Source organism: Pseudozyma flocculosa (assembly GCF_000417875.1).
Source record: "Pseudozyma flocculosa PF-1 unplaced genomic scaffold scaffold00023, whole genome shotgun sequence".
Taxonomy (NCBI): domain Eukaryota; kingdom Fungi; phylum Basidiomycota; class Ustilaginomycetes; order Ustilaginales; family Ustilaginaceae; genus Pseudozyma; species Pseudozyma flocculosa.
The window spans coordinates 2,599-19,551 of record NW_006920891.1 but is presented as its reverse complement, the minus strand read 5'-3'; the positions used below and the strand labels follow the sequence as shown (position 1 = coordinate 19,551).

Here is a 16,953-nt window from a genome sequence, read left to right as displayed (position 1 = left end):
TACGGGGCTTGGCGCGGCTATTGGGGTTCGACGGACCGCCGGCCTTGAGCAGCTTGCCAGACGTGATGGGTCGGACGAGGCCGGGCTTCTTTTTCGGAGCGGGCTTCGACTGGCTGTTGGCCGGCTCGCCCGTCGGCACCGAGACGGTCGAGCTCTTGTAGACGTCGTCGCGCCGGATCGTCTCGTCCTTCTTGAAGGTGATCTGCGCCTTCTTGTCCTTCTTCTTGGCGTACTCGAGCGTCGGCGCCACGTTGACGTTGACGCCGCCGCTGGTGCGCTGGAGGAGGTGGACGACGAGCTCCGTCTTGAACGCGCAGTGGAAGACGGGGTCCGGGTCGACGCTGGCGCCGCCGACGTTGAGCACGACCCAGTCGTCGCGCAGGTTCGACAGGCCGACGGCCGTGATGGCCGACAGGTTGATGCGCCGCTCGCACGTCGTCTGGGCCTGGTTATTGACGAGCTGCGTGACGAGCAGGTAGACGGCCTTGTCGGTGAGGACCAGGAAGCGCGGGCTCGGCTTGCTCGAGCGGCCCAGGCGCGACACGAGGAGCTGGATACGCGCGCTAAACGCCACATCCTCGCCCGCCGAGAGCCCCGCGGCCTGGCGCAGCATCTGACCCTCGGCGCCGCCGCCCTTGCCGCCCACGTCGAGGTAGTCGCCCATGAAGCGGCGCATGCCAAGCAGGCTGAAGCGGCGGCGCTCCTTGCGTCCCGCCAGCACCTGGTGGCCGTAGTCGCGCAGCTGGACGTAGGCCAGCCCCTCCTTGTTGTTGCGCCACATGCGCTGGATGCGGCGCGCGCACTCCTCCTTGTAGCGCAGGTAGTTGCGGTAGGCGCGCTGGATGCGCATCGCCATGTTGTGCCAGTAGCGGTCGCGCATCGTCTCGAGCGCGAACAGCGTCTCCGGATTCTTGATGAAGGCCTTGGTGACGCCCATCTGCCACTCGTCGCGGGCGATGCCCGTGTCGGTGAGGATGCGCTCGCACCCGGACTTGGCGTCGCCCTGCCAGATGTACTCTCCGGCGTACGACGTGGCGGGCGAGAGGAGGTAGAAGCGCTCCACCATCTTCTCGAACGTGTTGCGGTAGGCGAAACCGGCGCGGCGGACGCGGATATTCTCTTGCAGGCCGAGGTACTTAATCTGGTGGAGGATGGCCTGGACGTCGTACTCGGTCGGGCTCTTGTTCTGGTTGGGCTTGATGGTGCGGATGTACGAGGGCTGCGCCTTCATCAGGTTGTCGACGAGGGCGTTGGCGCTCGCCTTGATGCGGTCGCCGGCGGTCGGGGGCCGCTTCTTGCTGTTGGGGTCGGGCCGGTCCGGGAAGAGCTTCTGGAGGTAGCCGTTGGCCGACGAGTCGACGAGGTCGAGGATGTCCTTGAGCAGCGCGTCCTTGTTCTTGTCCGTCATGCCCTGGACGTTGTACATGACGTCGCCGGCGTAGTGGCGCACGAGGAACTTGGTGCCGCGCGACTCAAAGTGCGGGTTCGACGCCAGCATGCCCGTGCGCTGGATGAACGAGTTGTCGGCGGCCGTCGGGTCGGCGTGGGCGGTGGCGCAGGCGTCGTTGAGCGCCGAAAAGATGCCGGGCGGGCGGCGCTCCTCGATGAGGTCGCAGACGATCTTGTTGTTGAAGTACTTGATCGGCGTCCACTGGATCTGCTCGCTGGCGTACTCCTCCTGCTCCTTTTTGAGCGTCAGCTCGATAAAGATCTGCTGCAGCTTCTCGTTGACGTAGTTGATGCAGAGCTGCTCGAACGAGTTGTTGTCAAAGATCTCGAAGCCGTAGATGTCGAGCACGCCGATGACGTTGGCGGCGCCGGCGTTGGCGGCGGGGCGCATCGACTGGTTGATGCGCTCGACGATCCAGTCAAACATGTTGTTGTAGATGGCCTTGGCGAGGGCGTCGCGCGAGGCGGCTGCCTGGGCCGGGTTGAGGGGCACCTCGTACACCGAGCCGCGCCGCCCGCCGCGTTGGGTCTCCATGATGCGCTGGGTGAGGGCCTTTGTCACGTTGCCGGCGTCGACCTCGAGGAGGTAGGCGACAAAGTCGGGCACGGCGGCGTCGGCGATCTGGGCGTTGCCCTCGGCGTCTTCGACGTACTGGACGTTGCCGATCCACAGGATGGCGGCAATCATGCGGAAGATGTTGTCCTGCTCGGCGGCCGAGAGGCCGATGGTGTGCATGGCGGCCAGCGTGTCGCGGTAGTCGGCGGCGTCGTCGATGCCGGGCACCTCGAGGCAGCCGCTGTTGGCCGTGTAGGCGTAGGCCTCGGGCCCCTGGATGCCGTAGGCGTCGCGGTGGGCGTCCGAGGCGGCCTTTGTAAACTGGTAGAAGACGTGGAAGTTGCGCTCGTCGCGGATCTGCTGGACGACGCGGTTCTTTTCGAGGAGGTAGTTTGTGATGCTGGCGCCGACGGGCTCGCCCTGCGGGTTGAACATGATCTCGAGGTACTTGCCGTGGCGCGACGAGTTGTTGTTGCGCAGCGTCTTTGCGCACCCGAAGCTCTCGAGGAGCGGGTTGGTGGCGAGCACCATGTCCTTGATGCCCTGGATGCCGCCGCTGCCCGCGCCGCCGCCGTCGCCGCTGACGGCGGCAATGTACTGCATGATGCGCTTGGCCGCCTCGGTCTTTCCTGCGCCCGACTCGCCCGAGATGATGACGCACTGGTTCTCCTTGTAGGCGGCCATGTTGTAGTAGGCGCCCTCTGCGATGGCGTAGACGTGGGGCGTCATCTCGAGGCGGTTCTTGCCGCGGTAGGACTGGAGGACGTCGTCGGTGTAGATGCCCAGGTCGCGGAACGGGTTGACCGAGATGAGGACGTTGCCGATGTAGGTCTGTAGGTGGGGAGGGATGCGATGCGGACAGGCAGGGACGAGGCGGTCGCAGAGGTCAGCCGGTCAGCTGGGGAGACACCTGCAAGACACGATGTCAGGGTGGCGGCGAGGTTGCGGGCGAGGAGACCCCCTACGTACGTAGATTTCGGCATTCTCGAAGCGCTTCTGGAGGTTCGAGTTGATCTCCTCGTTGGATACCTTGGAGAGTAGCGTCATGTCCGAGACGCCCGCCTGTGGCTTTTTGAAGCCTTCCCTCCAGTCTGCCTTTGCGACGCCGCCCTTTGACGAGGATGCGCCGGCATTGGATTTCGAGGGGGGAGGGGCCGACTTTGCGGCGCCCTTTTTGGCGCCGGCCCGTTTTGAGATGGCCATGGCGGGTGTGTGGGCGGGCGCTAGGCCGGCTCGAGTGATGGATCCGGAGCGGCGGAGATGTGGCGAGGAAGAGGGTTGCGCAAGATGGTCCCAGTCGAAGTCCTGTTTGGATGCCGAGGTCCCAGGTCAGGAGAAGCGTGGGCCGATCCGGTACGATTGCGCCGCGGGCCGAGGGTCGTTATCGGCGGGGAGAGGGGGCTGCGAGGCAATCGGCCGGGGAGGGGCAGGTTAGTCGGCGGAAGGAGAGATGGTCGTTGAGCGAAGACGAGGTGTTGGGTGGATAGACGAAAGACGAGAGGGAGGTGGAGCGGATGGAGGAGCGAAAGAGGAGGAGCCGGTGGTGTCGATCGGTCGAACGAGGTGTGGAGCGAGGCGTGGAGCGAGGCCTTGCCGGATCGACGACTGGAGTCGAGCCCAGAAAGGGTTCTCGCCAGAAGGTCGGTCGACTGAGAGGCGGCGGGCCAACCTGCACCGAGCCCCGAGCACGCACGGACAGCACGGCCCGCCCCCCACCGACAAGGGGGAAGGCAGGCCAGGCCGATCTGGCAGCGCTATCGCCCGCCCCCGGACCCTCCGCCCGCAACCCGGGCCTGCCCTGCGCTGCCCTGCCCTGCCCTGCCCTCGCGCTGAGCACAGCCTCGCCTCGCCCCCGTCGTCTGCCAGCCCAACGCCTGCCAGGCCCCTGAGGTGGAGGCTGGCCCGCCTGCCAGCATCCCTGCCAGCCCGTCCGCCCGCCCGCCGGCGCCGAAGAGATTGAAAATCGGGCAACGCTTCCAAATGCCGATTCAGCCGCATCGGGGTCGTTCCGCCAACCTCGGCGGCTCTCAGCTCGCTGCTTCTGCATGGCAGCCGCTGCCACGCCGAGTCCGGTCCTCGAGATGCTCTCTAGCTGCCCCTCGTTCACGATCGCTTCCTCCTTGTCGCCGCTCTCTGTTTTCAGGGCGCCCCTTGACCAGCGACATGGCTTCCACGATCGTCCTCGAGCCATGGGCAACGGCCGTGCGTGCCTCGTCCTGGGCTCCTACCACCTCACTGCCTAGCCAGCGAAGCACCTCTCGACAGCCAAGGTCGATGCTCTTGCTCGTCTGGCAGCCTCTCTGTTGGCGACCTCGCCGTCACAAGGTCCCTCGACATGACCCGGCAAGGCGGTTTGGAAGGTCAGTCTGCGCCGGGCCTTCCGTCATAAAAAACGACCTCCGAAATGGTGCCAAAATGACGCGCCCTTGTCGCAGCATCCTCGTCGGGCCTCCCTCCCTCCGCCATATCTCTCCCTGCTTCTTTCTCTCCGTCGACTTCTGCCATCGACGACCGCGGCCGTCTCTTGCTCGTCGGCCGTCCTGGTCTCCGCCACGCATGCACAGCGCTGTGTCGGTGAAGCGTAGTCTCACCCGCAGCACGACCTCGACGCAGGCAGCAGGATCTCGCCTGAGGGACGCGTGCACTTCTCGCTGTCCCGCCTTTCGCCCAGCTTCCTGTAGGACTACACACGCGTAAGGCCTCGAGTACCCGTTCATGTCTGCTGTCGCCTCCCTATTCGGCGCCTCCCTTCGAGCCTCTTGAATTGCAATGAAAGAGGCTGCTCGTCGTCCGAGGGTGGCCATCCACAAGCCTGCCTCGACGAGGGCCTGGCACGAGGGCCTTTCCTGTTCGAGTCGACCCGATTGCTGATCCTGGCCGAACCTCGCAACGCCCTGTACGTCCCATTGTAGCAGGACAGGTCCATGTCTCGACGTGAGAGCAACTCACGCCCTGCGACGACTCGCGGCCCCTTGGGACCTTTCTCTCTCGCGCGAGCAACTGACGGCCGTTGTCGTGATCTGAAGTCCAGAGGAAGCGAACAGCACCGACGCTCGAAGCGGTTTATCGTGATCAACAAGTCGTCCTCGGCTCGCTGTCAAGCACACGGAAGAGTGCCATCGACTGAGCCAGGGACGACGGGGCTGACTACTGGCGTACGAGGCCGGATCTTGTACGCCGAGCCGCCCGTCGGAAGGCAAAGGGAGCGATTCCGACTGCGCCTCCCTTGTCGTGAGCCCCGCCCAACCTCCGACTTCCCCCCTTGTCCTACTCGAAGGTGCCTCCGCCTCCCTTTGGCTGGCTCTTCTCCCACGCCCGCAGCAGATCGGGTCCCCTTTCGACGCGCATCCCTACCACTCCGCCCATTGCTGCGCCGAGGGCCGGGACGATCCGTTCCCCGGCCTGACGAGGGGCCGTTCGACGACAGACTCCTCCCTCTGCGCCGGCCCTGGTGTTGGGTCTCGCTCGTCGAGTGCAAGTCGAGCCTCTGTTGGTGGCTTCCAGCCGGCTCATCGCAGCCCCTTGCACGTGTGGCGAGCCCAGCGAGTCGAGAAGACGGTCTTGGATGCCGGCTGACCTTGGTGCTTGACGAGACCGACGAGGCTCTCGACGATGGGTGCAGGACGGCCTGCGTCTGCACCGCCATTGATCTGCTCGCTTCCCGGCCGTCGGGATCGGTCTCTGTCCTGCCGCGTTGCCTCGCCGTACCTTTTCCACCACGCCTGCCCTCATGCGATCTCGACGCTCGTCGGCGCCACGTTGCAACTCGAGAGAAGCGTCTGGGCCCGCCGCCTTGGCCGTTCCACCGTTCACCGACTGGCCTGGCCGTGCATCTGCCCGCGACCCTGCTCTGCTGTCGATGTCGTCCAATCACTCCCGGTTCAAAGGGCACTTACCCGCAGCGAAGCCGCAATGCCGAGACCTCGGTCGCTTGGAAGAGATAGTAGTCTTGGCTATACCAAACTACTGGTATGAGCCCGGCTCAGTTTGAGCCATCGGACTGGATCGGCTGGCCTTGACATCGAAAGGACAGCTCTGTGGCCGGAACGTCTAGGTCTGAGCGCTTTGCAGCAATCGACTGCGGTCAATGTGCATTCTTTCAGACCGTCGACCAGGCGAACGGTGAAGAGCGGCCGACGAGCAGACAGCGCTGCGAGCAGAGTCCCGGTTGCTTTGCGGAGCGACGAGAGCAACAGCGGGGAGGTGGCTGCAGCCGGCGGGAGGCGCCACGCGCTGCCTGCCTGGCCGCCCGCCTCCGCTTCCCGCGCCTGCAGATGGAAGCAGGAGCAGGCAAGCAGGCAAAGCAAGCAAAGGCCTTCGCCCACCGAAGCCGCCCGGCCGCCAGCCTGCTGGCTCGGCTGGGCGGGGCCGACCTGTCGGAGAGCGCGAGCAGCTAGTCAGGCAGGCGCAGGCAGGCGAGCAAGCAGGCAGGCAAGCAAGCAAGCAAGCAAGCAAGCAAGCAAGCAAGCAAGCAAGCAAGCAAGCAAGCAAGCACGCAAGCAAGCAGCACGCATGCGCAGCCAGCACCACCGCGATCCCAAAATAGGAGCTGCCATTCGCCAGCTCCCTCTTCTCTCTCTCTCTCCTCCATCACCAGCCGCGAGGCAGCCACCACCGACCCGCCTCGACGGCGTTCCTGCTTCCACTGCTTCGGCGTACGATCTCGAACCCTACCCTGGACCCCGACCGGACAGACCTCCCCAGGAAGCCTTCTGTCACGCCGTCGCTGTCGCCGACGCCGCCGCCGAAGCCGCCTTCCATGAAGCGGGAAAAGAACCCAGCGCAACGCAGCCGCCCGCCCGCTTCCGTCGGATCGCCTCTCGACATTGCCCTCGCCCCGCGGCTCGTCCAGCCGCTACCACTATAGGCTGCCAACGCCTCGCGGCCATCATGAAACCGGCGCCCAGAGAATTGGACCGGGTCGCCTCGGCCTCGTCAAGTCGTCAACCCGACAACCCCTCGCATCCGCAGCCTACGCACTCCTCGACACTCGCACCGACGGAACGGCGGAGGATCGGGTCGCGAATCCAGACAGGCTTCACCCTCAGATCCGCATGTTCCATGGCAACGATCCCAGCCCAACGGCACTCGTCAAGGCGGGCCGCAAAAGGCGTGTCGTTTTCCCCGCTAGACGATGACCTGCGCACCCTCCGCCTCTCCGGCTCTGTCTGCAAGAGCGGGTAGGGCAGGACAGGATCCAGGCGCTGCTCGACGTATCAATTGATGCCGCAGAGGGTCTCGGCCTGTGTGTCCTCCAGCCCGCGCAAATCCTCCTCGCCCGCAGCCTCTCTGCCTTTGCACCGGCTTCGACGACACGAGCAACCGACCACTTCAGCCCGCTGATCAGCCACCAGGCCACTGAAACACCATGTCGATCATGATCATCGTCGCGCGAGGGCAGGCGCTGAGCCGCCCCGGGGCTCCATCGCAGCCAAGGTGGCCGATGGCAGCGACGTCGGCTTGCCCGCCTCGAGGCGAACAGCGTCGAGGTATAAAGCATCATCACGGGTGAGCACCATGCCTCGTCAGTCGTATCCCCTCATCGCCGTCCCGCACCCCTCCTCCTCTCTCTTTCCCCTTCCCCTCCCCGCCGCCTCCTTCCCTTTCCCGTCGACCCTTCTTCTCCGGCGCCTCTTGCGTCAGGGCCCATCTCTGGTCTCGAGCTCTGCATCAACCGACACTCTCTTTTCCCGATACCGCCTACGCTCTCTGATCCCTCGACCACTCACACTCTCTTTTGCTTCGCTCGAACTGTTCGCCTCGACCCCTGTTTCGACATCGCCAGGAGGCTGCCCGTTGCTTGACTAGACGCGGACCTCCTCTCCAGACACGGCAGATCGACACAATGAGGCTTAGCGCCTCGCTCACCGCCGTGGCGGCCACCTTGCTGGCGCTCGCGAGCCACACCCACGCCTACACCTTCCAGGACCACCTCGACTCGATCGTCGTCCGCCCCGTCCCCGAGCCCCTCGTCCCCGACTTTCCCCTCCCGCACGAGCTCCACGCCCGCGCCGCCGCAAAGAGGTGCAAGAGCTACGCCGACTGCGGGCGCAACCACTACTGCTCGACGTCGAGCCGCACGTGCAAGCCCAAGAAGTCCGATGGCCAGAAGTGCGCCGGCTGGCGCAGCTGCGTGTCGGGAAGCTGCGACGCGCGCTCCGCCACCTGCCAGTCGTGGAACCTGCACCGCGGCTCCAAGTGCACGTCGTCGGCCATGTGCCTGACGGGCAACTGCCAGCGCAGCGGCGACCAGTCGTACTGCACGGCCAAGAAGGCGTTTGGCGCGTCGTGCTACAAGAACTCCAATTGCCGCTCGGGCCTGTGCGACCTCGCCAAGAAGCGCTGCGCCATCCCGCACAACCCGGACGGCCAGACGCCGCCGGAGCTGCAGCCCTCGATGCCGTGGAAGGGCGATGCCAAGTCGCTCGCCAGCATCGACCCCATCGGCAGCGCCTACCTCTTCTACACCGACTCGGGCGTGTTTGACGCGTCGACCTCGCAGCTGTTTGCGGCGCTCCACGCCAACTTTAGCATGCCCGCCGTCGTCCTGACCCACTCGTCGCGCATCGGCGACGCCAAGTGCAAGTCGGGCGACGGCAAGGGCGGTTCGACGGTGCTCGAGGTGCCGTTCGCCGATTGGAACGCCTACGCCCGCGCCAAAAAGAGCTGGTCCGACGTCAAGGGCCGCCTGCTCCTCGTCTCGCACACCGACTCGTGCGGCAAGGCCGACTCGCCCGACGAGCGCACCGTTTGGCTCGTCGAGCCCACCGCCGACCGCTTCGCCTGGGACGACAAGGAGATGGACGTCGACGTCAAGGTCATCCTCGCCGCCATCGACGACGTCGCCACCGACATGAAGGTCGACTTTGGCACCACGCCCGGCAGCGGCTCCGGTGGCTCTACCCCCGGCACTGGCACCCTCCCTGGTTCTGGCACGACCCCTGGCTCCGGCACCACTCCTGGCTCTAGCTCGACGCCTGGCTCCGGCACCACTCCTGGCTCTGGCTCGACGCCTGGCTCCGGCACGACACCTGGCTCTGGCTCGACGCCCGGCTCTGGTACCACCCCTGGCTCCGGCACCACCCCCGGCTCTGGCACCACGCCTGGCTCGGGCTCGACTCCTGGCTCCGGCACGACGCCCTCTGGTCCCGGCGGGCCCACTAAGCCTCCGGCCAACGCCGTCTACTCTTGCGCTGCCCCCGCCTCGAGCACCGTCGACGGCTTCCCCGCCGCCGCCTGCGGTCCCGACTTTGACATTGAGATCGACCAGGCGCTTGGCTTCTTTAACCTCGACGACGACCAGTCGTTTAGCGACGAGCTCCGCGACTTTGCCCCCGGTCTCGGCGACTTCAACGAGGCCGACTACGACGCCGATGGCGACGAGTACCCTGCCGCTGGCAATCTGGCCACCCGCTCCGTCGGACCGGCGATGCGCCGCCGCAACCACGGCTCCGGCCTGCAGCGTGGCCACGGAGTGCGCATGATCCACCGCCGCTCGCGTGCCGCGGGTCGCCTCGAGCGCCGCTTCATGAACCCGCTCAAGCTAGTGAAGGCGGCCGCCAAGGGCCTCGTCAAGGGCACCGTCTCGCTGTACAAGGCCGGCGCGGGCGTCGCGCTGCAGGTCGTGTCCAAGACGCCCATCGGCCTGGTGGTCGACCACGTGCTGGACAAGAACCCGGTCAAGATTGACAAGACGCTCAGCCTCGAGATCGCGCCCCCCAAGAAGGGCTACAAGACGAGCAAGAACTGGGGCGAGCAGTACTCGATCTACAGCACGTCCAAGGCCGTCAACGGCGACAAGGGCTCGGCCTCGCTCGACCTCTACTGCGTCGACTGCGGCGTCAAGGGCAGCGCCCACTTTATCGGCACCGTCACCTTCAGCCTCGCCGACAAGGGCATCAAGAGCGGCCAGATCTCGCTCGACGGCGGCCTGCTGGCCACGCTGCAGCTCGGACTCGAGGCCGAGTTCAGCTACAAGGACACAAAGACCAAGAACCTCATCACCTACCCGCTCGGCGGCATCGCGATCCGCGACATTGTCCTCATCGGCCCCGCCCTCAGCCTTGACGCCAAATTCAACTTTGGCCTCGAGGCCCAGGGCAGCCTGCTCATGGGCGGCTCGTTTGGCATGGAGAAGTTTGAGGCCAACGTCGACTTCCTGGACAAGAGCAAGTCGTACCAGCGTGGCTTCACGCCCAAGTTTACGTCCAAGTTCGAGGCCAAGGGCGAGATCGAGGTCTCGACCGCGCTCGGCTTCCCCGTCTCGGTCGCCTTTGGCGTCAAGGTCAAGCCCATCGGCTTTGACAAGACGCTCGCCATCACCAGCGAGGCCTCGGTCGGCGTTAAGGCCAAGTTTGCCTACGACTCGACAAAGGACTCCAACGAGGGCTGCAACGGCGGCATCGACTGGGCCATTGTCGCCACCGAGGAGGTCTCCTTCAAGGTGTTCGACCTGCCCGAGTACTCGCTCTTCAAGTGGCCCGCCGCCGACGCGCCCCCGCTCAAGGGCGACTGCGTCATCATCAAGAAGCTCGGCGACGGCTCCTCGCCGGCCACGCCGCCCAAGGACGGCGAGGGATCCGGCTCGGGCTCGGGCACGGGCTCCACCGGCTCCGACAGCGGTTCTGGCACGGGCTCCGGCACGGGCTCCGGCGCCGAGACTGGCAGCGACGGCGAGTCCGGCGGCACCCCTGGCGGCTCCGACGGCGGCTCTACCGACGATTCGGGCGAGACCGGCTCCACTGGCGGCGAGACCGGCTCCACTGGCGGCTCGACGCAACCCGACACTGGCAGCGGCGGAGACGGATCTTCGTCTGGCGGCAGCGACAGCGGCAGCGAGGGCGGCGGCTCTTCATCCGGCAGCGACGGCAGCGACCCGGCCGACGGCTCCAGCGACGCGGGCAGCGGCAGCGGCGGTAGCAGCGATGGCCACGCTGATGGCAGCACCGACACCGGCGATGCTCCGGACTCTGGCGATGCGCCCGCAGGTCGTCGCCGCCGCTCGATGGTCCAGGAGCGACGCGCCCGCGTCGTGGTCCGCCGCCGCTTCACCACTCGCGCCGACGAGGCGGCTAAGGTTTTGGGCACCGCTGGCGACGACGACAACGAGTGGAACGCCAAGGACGTCGACTTTGACGGCGACCAGCTCGACGCCGACACGTACAAGGACCTCGAGGCCGACACGGCGCAGTCCATCACGGCGCTCGAGAACGGCACGCCTCTCGACTCGGGCGACGGCGTCGTCTACGTCCAGATCAAGGACGCCTCGGGCAAGTACGTGCTCGAGTCGGGCGAGGACGGCTCGGTCAACGTGCAGTCGGCCTCGTCCGACGACGGCGGCCTCATCTTTGCCTCGTACGACAACATCATCACCTACAACGCCGACCAGTACATCCTCTCGTACTTCCCGGCGCTCATGGACGCCTACGGCGTGTCGCGCTTCCGCCTCAGCCCGACGGACAAGATGATCAAGTCGTCGGACCTCGTCTCGCTCGTGCCCATCAACGTCGACGACAGCCCCAGCACCGACGGCGTCTTCCTCGCCTTCAACACGCAGAGCGTCGGCTTCTACCCGATCGTGTGCAACTTCAAGGGCGACGCCCCCGCCAAGGTCTTCCTCGGCAAGGACGTCGACCAGGCCATCAAGACGCTCACCTCGGGCAAGGTCACCAACACGGTCGCCGGCGGCGACGTCTCCGAGTGCCAGTACCTGCCCCTCGTCTCGTCGGGCTTTGCCGGCATCTAGCGCCGAGGCTGAGCGTAGACTAGATCGTCCGTCGTACCTCTCCTCTCGGCCCGGTCTTCATTTCCTTCCCCCGCTGTCACCTTTTGCTTTCCTCTCGTCGACCCCCGGTCGGCCGACGGCTCGTCACGAGCGCCTCGAGATTCGGTCTCGGCGCCGTGACGCTCGCTCGTCGGCCCTGTCCTCGTCGGCCCTCCTTTGGGTCTTCCCCTAGCCTTCGCTGCGCCGCTCGGCACTCGGCGCATCGACGGCCCCGTCTCCGCTGACCGCCTGGCGCCTTGTCTCGCAGCGGTGCCCTCCTTTTCCTCACCACCCCGCCTGTCTGGACCGTCTGAGCAGCTAGATTGTGCGTGTGTGCGTGCATGCGTGTGCGTGCGTGCGTGTGCTGGCAGGCCTTGGAGCGTATGGGTCGGGCGAGCCTTGTCTGCGCCTTGGCGAAGAGTAGGTCGCTGCCTGTGGGCTGTCGCGCGGCTGGCCGGGCTCTTCCGAGTCCCGAGCCCTGGCCTGGCCCTTAGGCCGCGCGGCCTCCCGCCTCCTCCTTCCTCACGCCATCGATCTCCTCTTCTGTTCTCTGCGCTGGCAGCACATGGTGACAAGAGTGGGATTCGAACCCACGCCCGAAGATAGCAGATACAGCGAGCGAGCTCAGTTCCTCCCCGCCCCTCTATGGTTCGCAATCCCCGTCAATCCCCCAGAGACCACCCCCCTTCCCAGACGCCCCTACCTAACCGCCGCCGTCGTACGCTCACACCCGTCACGGGCTCCTCGTCATCAACGCCCTTCTGCAATCCCGGCTTCTACACTACCGCAACACCCGCATTCAATCGCCTGCCCCTGTCGCGCGCCCTCCTCTCATCGTTGTCCAGCCTTCCCGCTCCCATCTACGTCTCCCGCTCGCCCAACATGGCTGATCCGGCTGCGTCGTTGTCCCATCCCGGCCTCAATGCACCGCCGGCTGCTGCTCCGGCGGCCTCCGCCGACAGATCCTCGCTGCCCAGCATCCAGGTCTCGGCCTCACAACCAGGTTCATCGAGCGGCAACGTCGGCACCGACGAGCCGCGCAGTCCGGCCAGGCCCTACACGCAGAGTCTCGTCGACGCTTTCAAAACGGCGCTCGCTAATCAGCTCAAACCCCTCAACAGGCGCCTCGATGACCTAGCCAACGAGATGCGCGCGCAACGTCCCTCTGCAGACGAGGCAGCCCGACGCCGCGCCGCTCAGGAGGCTGCTCGAGCTGCGGTTGTCGCAGCATTCCGCAACCAAGGCTTCTCGCAGGATGAGGCCGACGCCATGGCCGCAACAGTCGGCTCTGTTCCCAGATCGACCGCCAGCCCCGCCCCAGCCTCCAGTGCGATGGGCGCGACAGCCGCGGCCACGCCACCGGCTAGCGCGACGAACAACGCCGCTGGCGTAGGCGGTCGATCGCAGCGTCTTGACACGATGGACTGGGAATCCGTCTCCCATCGTCAGCGCGAGACCGTGCCGGGCCGCCTGGACGGGCGCGACACAGCATACAGGCCCTCACCTGAGGACAACCTCCGTCGTGAGCGCAACCAGGACACCTGCACCGACCGTCGTCGCGAGCGAGACCAAGAGTCTGACACCAACGGCAAGCGCTTCAACATCAAGCCCGACAACATCGGCGTCTTCAATGGGCAGACGGTTACCGGCGGCGTCTCACTCGAGTTCTGGTGCAACCGGGTCGAGGCTCTGCTGGACAGCGAATGCTCCTACGAGTACAAGCTCGCCTTGCTCAAGGTACTTCCTCTCTGCCTCCGCCACTCCGCCGCCAAGTGGTACAACGCTCTCCGTCCCGAACGTCGCCGCAAGCTCCTGCGCAGCTGGGACAAGTTCTGCGAGTCGCTCGAGAAGACCTTCGCCGGCAACCTCGACCGAGCGCGACTGGTGGCCGATGCTCGTGTTTGGGATTTAGCCGTGGAAGACTCGTCCAACTACTTCTGGGACAAGTACTCCCTCCTCCGCGCAGCCTACCCGGACCGCAACAACTCCTCCTTGTGCTCCGACATCTGCGCGGGCCTTCCGGACTCCTTCAAAACGCTCATCCGAACGACGCTGGCCAGGAACCCGGAGCCAGAGAGGCTACTGGAAGAGTGCCTCATGTACGAGATCCCCTGGCGCAACTCTTAGGCGCGCTTCATTTGCCCTGGTCGCCGAGGCCCGACCGCGGCCTTGCCTACCGTGTCCTTTGCTGGCTCGTTGTTCCCCGTCCTGCAGCTCTCGGCAACAGGACTGCCACTCCCGCCGTCGGCCTCAACTCTGGCATCGTCCCTACCTCCAATGGACATGCCCGTCAAGAGCCGCCAGTCGACCGAGCCGCCTGTCCGACGCGGCCCTCTCGGCGCCGACTACACACCGGCTAACGTCAACTACAGGCTGAAGGACGGCAGGAGGGTCCGGACCTACCGCGTGCCTTCCGACGGATGAGAGATCGTGCTGAAGAAGCCGTGCAGTCGATGCGGCGAGGAGCACTTTGACTTCGAACACGATCACCTCCTCGTGAAGGCCAAGGCGCACGCTCTGGCGGACTCCAGCACGTGGACGGCTTACGGATACCCCGTCTACCGCCCGGACTCCTACAAAGGCTACTCGTTCTACAAGCCTGACTGGGTCGACCTCTCAACCGACACTCCTCACTCGTTTGCGTCGCCAGCCGCCTCGAGTAACCGGCACGGCGGCGGAAGTGGGTCGGGCAGCCGCCCCTCAACCGCATCCGCTCCATCGACGACGGGGGGCCTGACGGCCGCAACGCCGTAAAACTACAGGCTTCAGCAATCAGGCCAGCGGGAAACGCCGACCACAGGGTCGCGATCGCCTGCATCGCCCACACAGGCGAAGATGACCCGGTTCCTCCTTCTGCTCCCAATCCTCCGACGGAAAAGCCCCCATCCTTTGGTGACTCGACGAGCCAGCCGAAAGCGCTGGACGCACAGCAGGCCCTAAGAGTCTCCACGTCGCACCATCCCCATCTTCCTGCGTTCGCACTTCCCTCTACACTACGAGCGTCCGATCCCACGATCCCGAACCAAGCCGAGCAAACTCCAGATGAAGCTCCAGCCCCGGAACAAGCCAACAACTCCTCCGCATCCCAAGTCGCATCAGCCCTCGCCGTTCCTCCCATTCCAGCATCGCCCGCCTCCGCAGTCGCATCGCATCCGCAATTTCCGGCCTCGTGTCCCGTTCCCGCTCCGCCTACCGCTGTTGACGCTGGCGTCGACGCCCAAGCCGGAGAACACCATCACTCCCTCCTTCCCTCTCCCGCGCACGACGAAGTCCACATCCCATCCCTAGCGTCAGCTGTCGGCAACAATGCGGACGCCTCGGCCTCTGACGCGTCCGACCGCAACCCCTCTAGCACCGACACTGATCACCGGCCTGGCGACAACGTTCCTGGATCGCCGTCCACCTCAGAGGAAGAAGCATGCGTCCTGATCTCAGATACAACGCGCGCAACAAACCTCCTCCCTTTCAGCTGGCCGCGGCGCGAGGGCAGACGCCGCATCGACAGGGCCCCCCACCCGGCCACAGGCATGGGCACTGCGTTCCACGACCTCTTGCCTACAGCCCTCTACGCTCGCATCGGCGACGACGATCAAGAGCGCCTCGCTCTGCTTGATTCATGCTCGACCATCGGCATCGTCGACGCGGACCTTGCGACTCGTCTCGGCGCATCACCGACAGGCCCTTGTGTCCCGATCAACGGCATTGGGTCGGATACGACCCTCGGACACGTGACGCTGCCCTTCAGCATCGCTGCCAACGCCGGCCAGGAGGCTGTCGAGATAGCATCCTCAGCCGACTTCCACGTGGCCCGTGGCTTCGCACCGGGCATCTGCTTCGGCATCGATGTCATCAAGTCCCTGGGCATCGTCATCGACTCCGCACGCGGCGTGGCCTCGACCGACAAAGGCACGTTCCCGGTCTTCGGCACCAAAGGAGTCCGACACACGGCGGCGCAAACGGCAAAGACCGTCCGGGCCTGCGAAGTGAAGATACTGCCGCCAGAGAGCCATTCTTGGGTGCGCGTTACACATGGTTGCAAGCCTGGCGTCTCGTACACCATGAACAGCGCTCTGTGGTCGCATTGGCCAGCCCGCACCCTCTTCGCGACCGCCGCCGCGCTAGTCGATGTCGACACGTCAGCAGTCCTGGTCACCAACTTCAGCCGCCGACCACACCGCATTCCAGCCAACTTTGTCCTCGGCGAAGCAGTCCCACTTGTCGTCGGGTTACAAGGTGTTCTGTGGGAAAAACATGGTAGGGCTGCTTATTGAAAGTTGTTCAAAAGTCATTTCTGAACAACTTTTGAATAGTAGCCCTACTCAGTTTAGACTGCCAATTTCCCGGTAGACGCTCCGCAAAAACATCTGCTTTTGGGGTCGAACGCCAAAAAGTTGGGAATTTCGACTTGGTCCCTTATTGAAAGTTGTGTACTTTTATGAGTGTGGAAGGCCCCTAGAAGATGGGAAAGATCCATCCGTTGGTTGCGGAGAAAAAGTAGAATTTGCATTTTTAGCCCCAGAGCAAAGGGGGGACCCTTACCAGGTCCAGATTTTGACCACCCCGGATCTTCTTGGTGCCTTAATGAAAGTTGTTTTGGACGCTCTGCAGAGCATGTGTGTGAAGTTTGGGGATGGGTTGTCAAGTGAGAAGTGGCTGGGGAGGTGCTCAAAGTTAGGGTTACAAGGTGTCTTGAGAAATAAACCAAGTAGGGCTGCATAATGAAAGTTGTTCAAAAGTCATTTCTGAACAACTTTTGAATAGTAGCCCTACTCAGTTTAGACTGCCAATTTTCCGGTAGACGCTCCGCAAAAGTGACCGCTTTTGGGGTCGAACGCCAAAAAGTTGGGAATTAGGGTTAGGGTTAGGGTTAGGGTTACAAGGGGTTCTGTGCCGTGAAGCAAAATTCGCCCTGATGTTTTTACATGGGCTGGTAGATAGGGTTGGTAGGTACCTTTGCTGAAAATTTGGTAGAACCACGTTCTACGGCGGGGGAGATATTGGCCGTCAAAGTCTGGACTCAGATTCTCTTGGGGAAGAAAAAAAAGTTGACAAAGTTTGGAAAATGCCTCCTCTCTTGTACTGAGGCTGTAGAAGGAAGTTCAGGAAGCGTGCAGCACCTTTCGGAATTGCGATTGGTCCAGCGGTTGCGGAGCTAGGGAGTTCAGAAGAAGTTCAGGAAGTTTCC

General features: G+C 64.5%; 3 protein-coding genes across 3 annotated transcripts; 2 read left to right on the top strand and 1 right to left on the bottom strand.

The window, feature by feature from the left end:
• Positions 1-17: 17 nt before the first annotated feature.
• On the bottom strand, positions 18-3,208 carry PFL1_05975 (uncharacterized protein; the record flags this gene model as incomplete). The annotated part of the gene is made up of 3 exons (XM_007883514.1): positions 18-113; positions 140-2,836; positions 2,975-3,208. 3 exons carry the CDS (start codon positions 3,206-3,208, stop codon positions 18-20), a joined length of 3,027 nt encoding a protein of 1,008 aa, XP_007881705.1.
• Positions 3,209-7,850: 4,642 nt separating this feature from the next.
• Positions 7,851-11,750, top strand: PFL1_05974 (uncharacterized protein; the record flags this gene model as incomplete). The annotated part of the gene is made up of 1 exon (XM_007883513.1): positions 7,851-11,750. The coding sequence occupies one exon, from the start codon at positions 7,851-7,853 to the stop codon at positions 11,748-11,750; it is 3,900 nt and encodes a 1,299-aa protein (XP_007881704.1).
• A 900-nt stretch (positions 11,751-12,650) lies between these two features.
• Positions 12,651-13,895, top strand: PFL1_05973 (uncharacterized protein; the record flags this gene model as incomplete). The annotated part of the gene is made up of 1 exon (XM_007883512.1): positions 12,651-13,895. The coding sequence occupies one exon, from the start codon at positions 12,651-12,653 to the stop codon at positions 13,893-13,895; it is 1,245 nt and encodes a 414-aa protein (XP_007881703.1).
• Between the last annotated feature and the right edge of the window lie 3,058 nt (positions 13,896-16,953).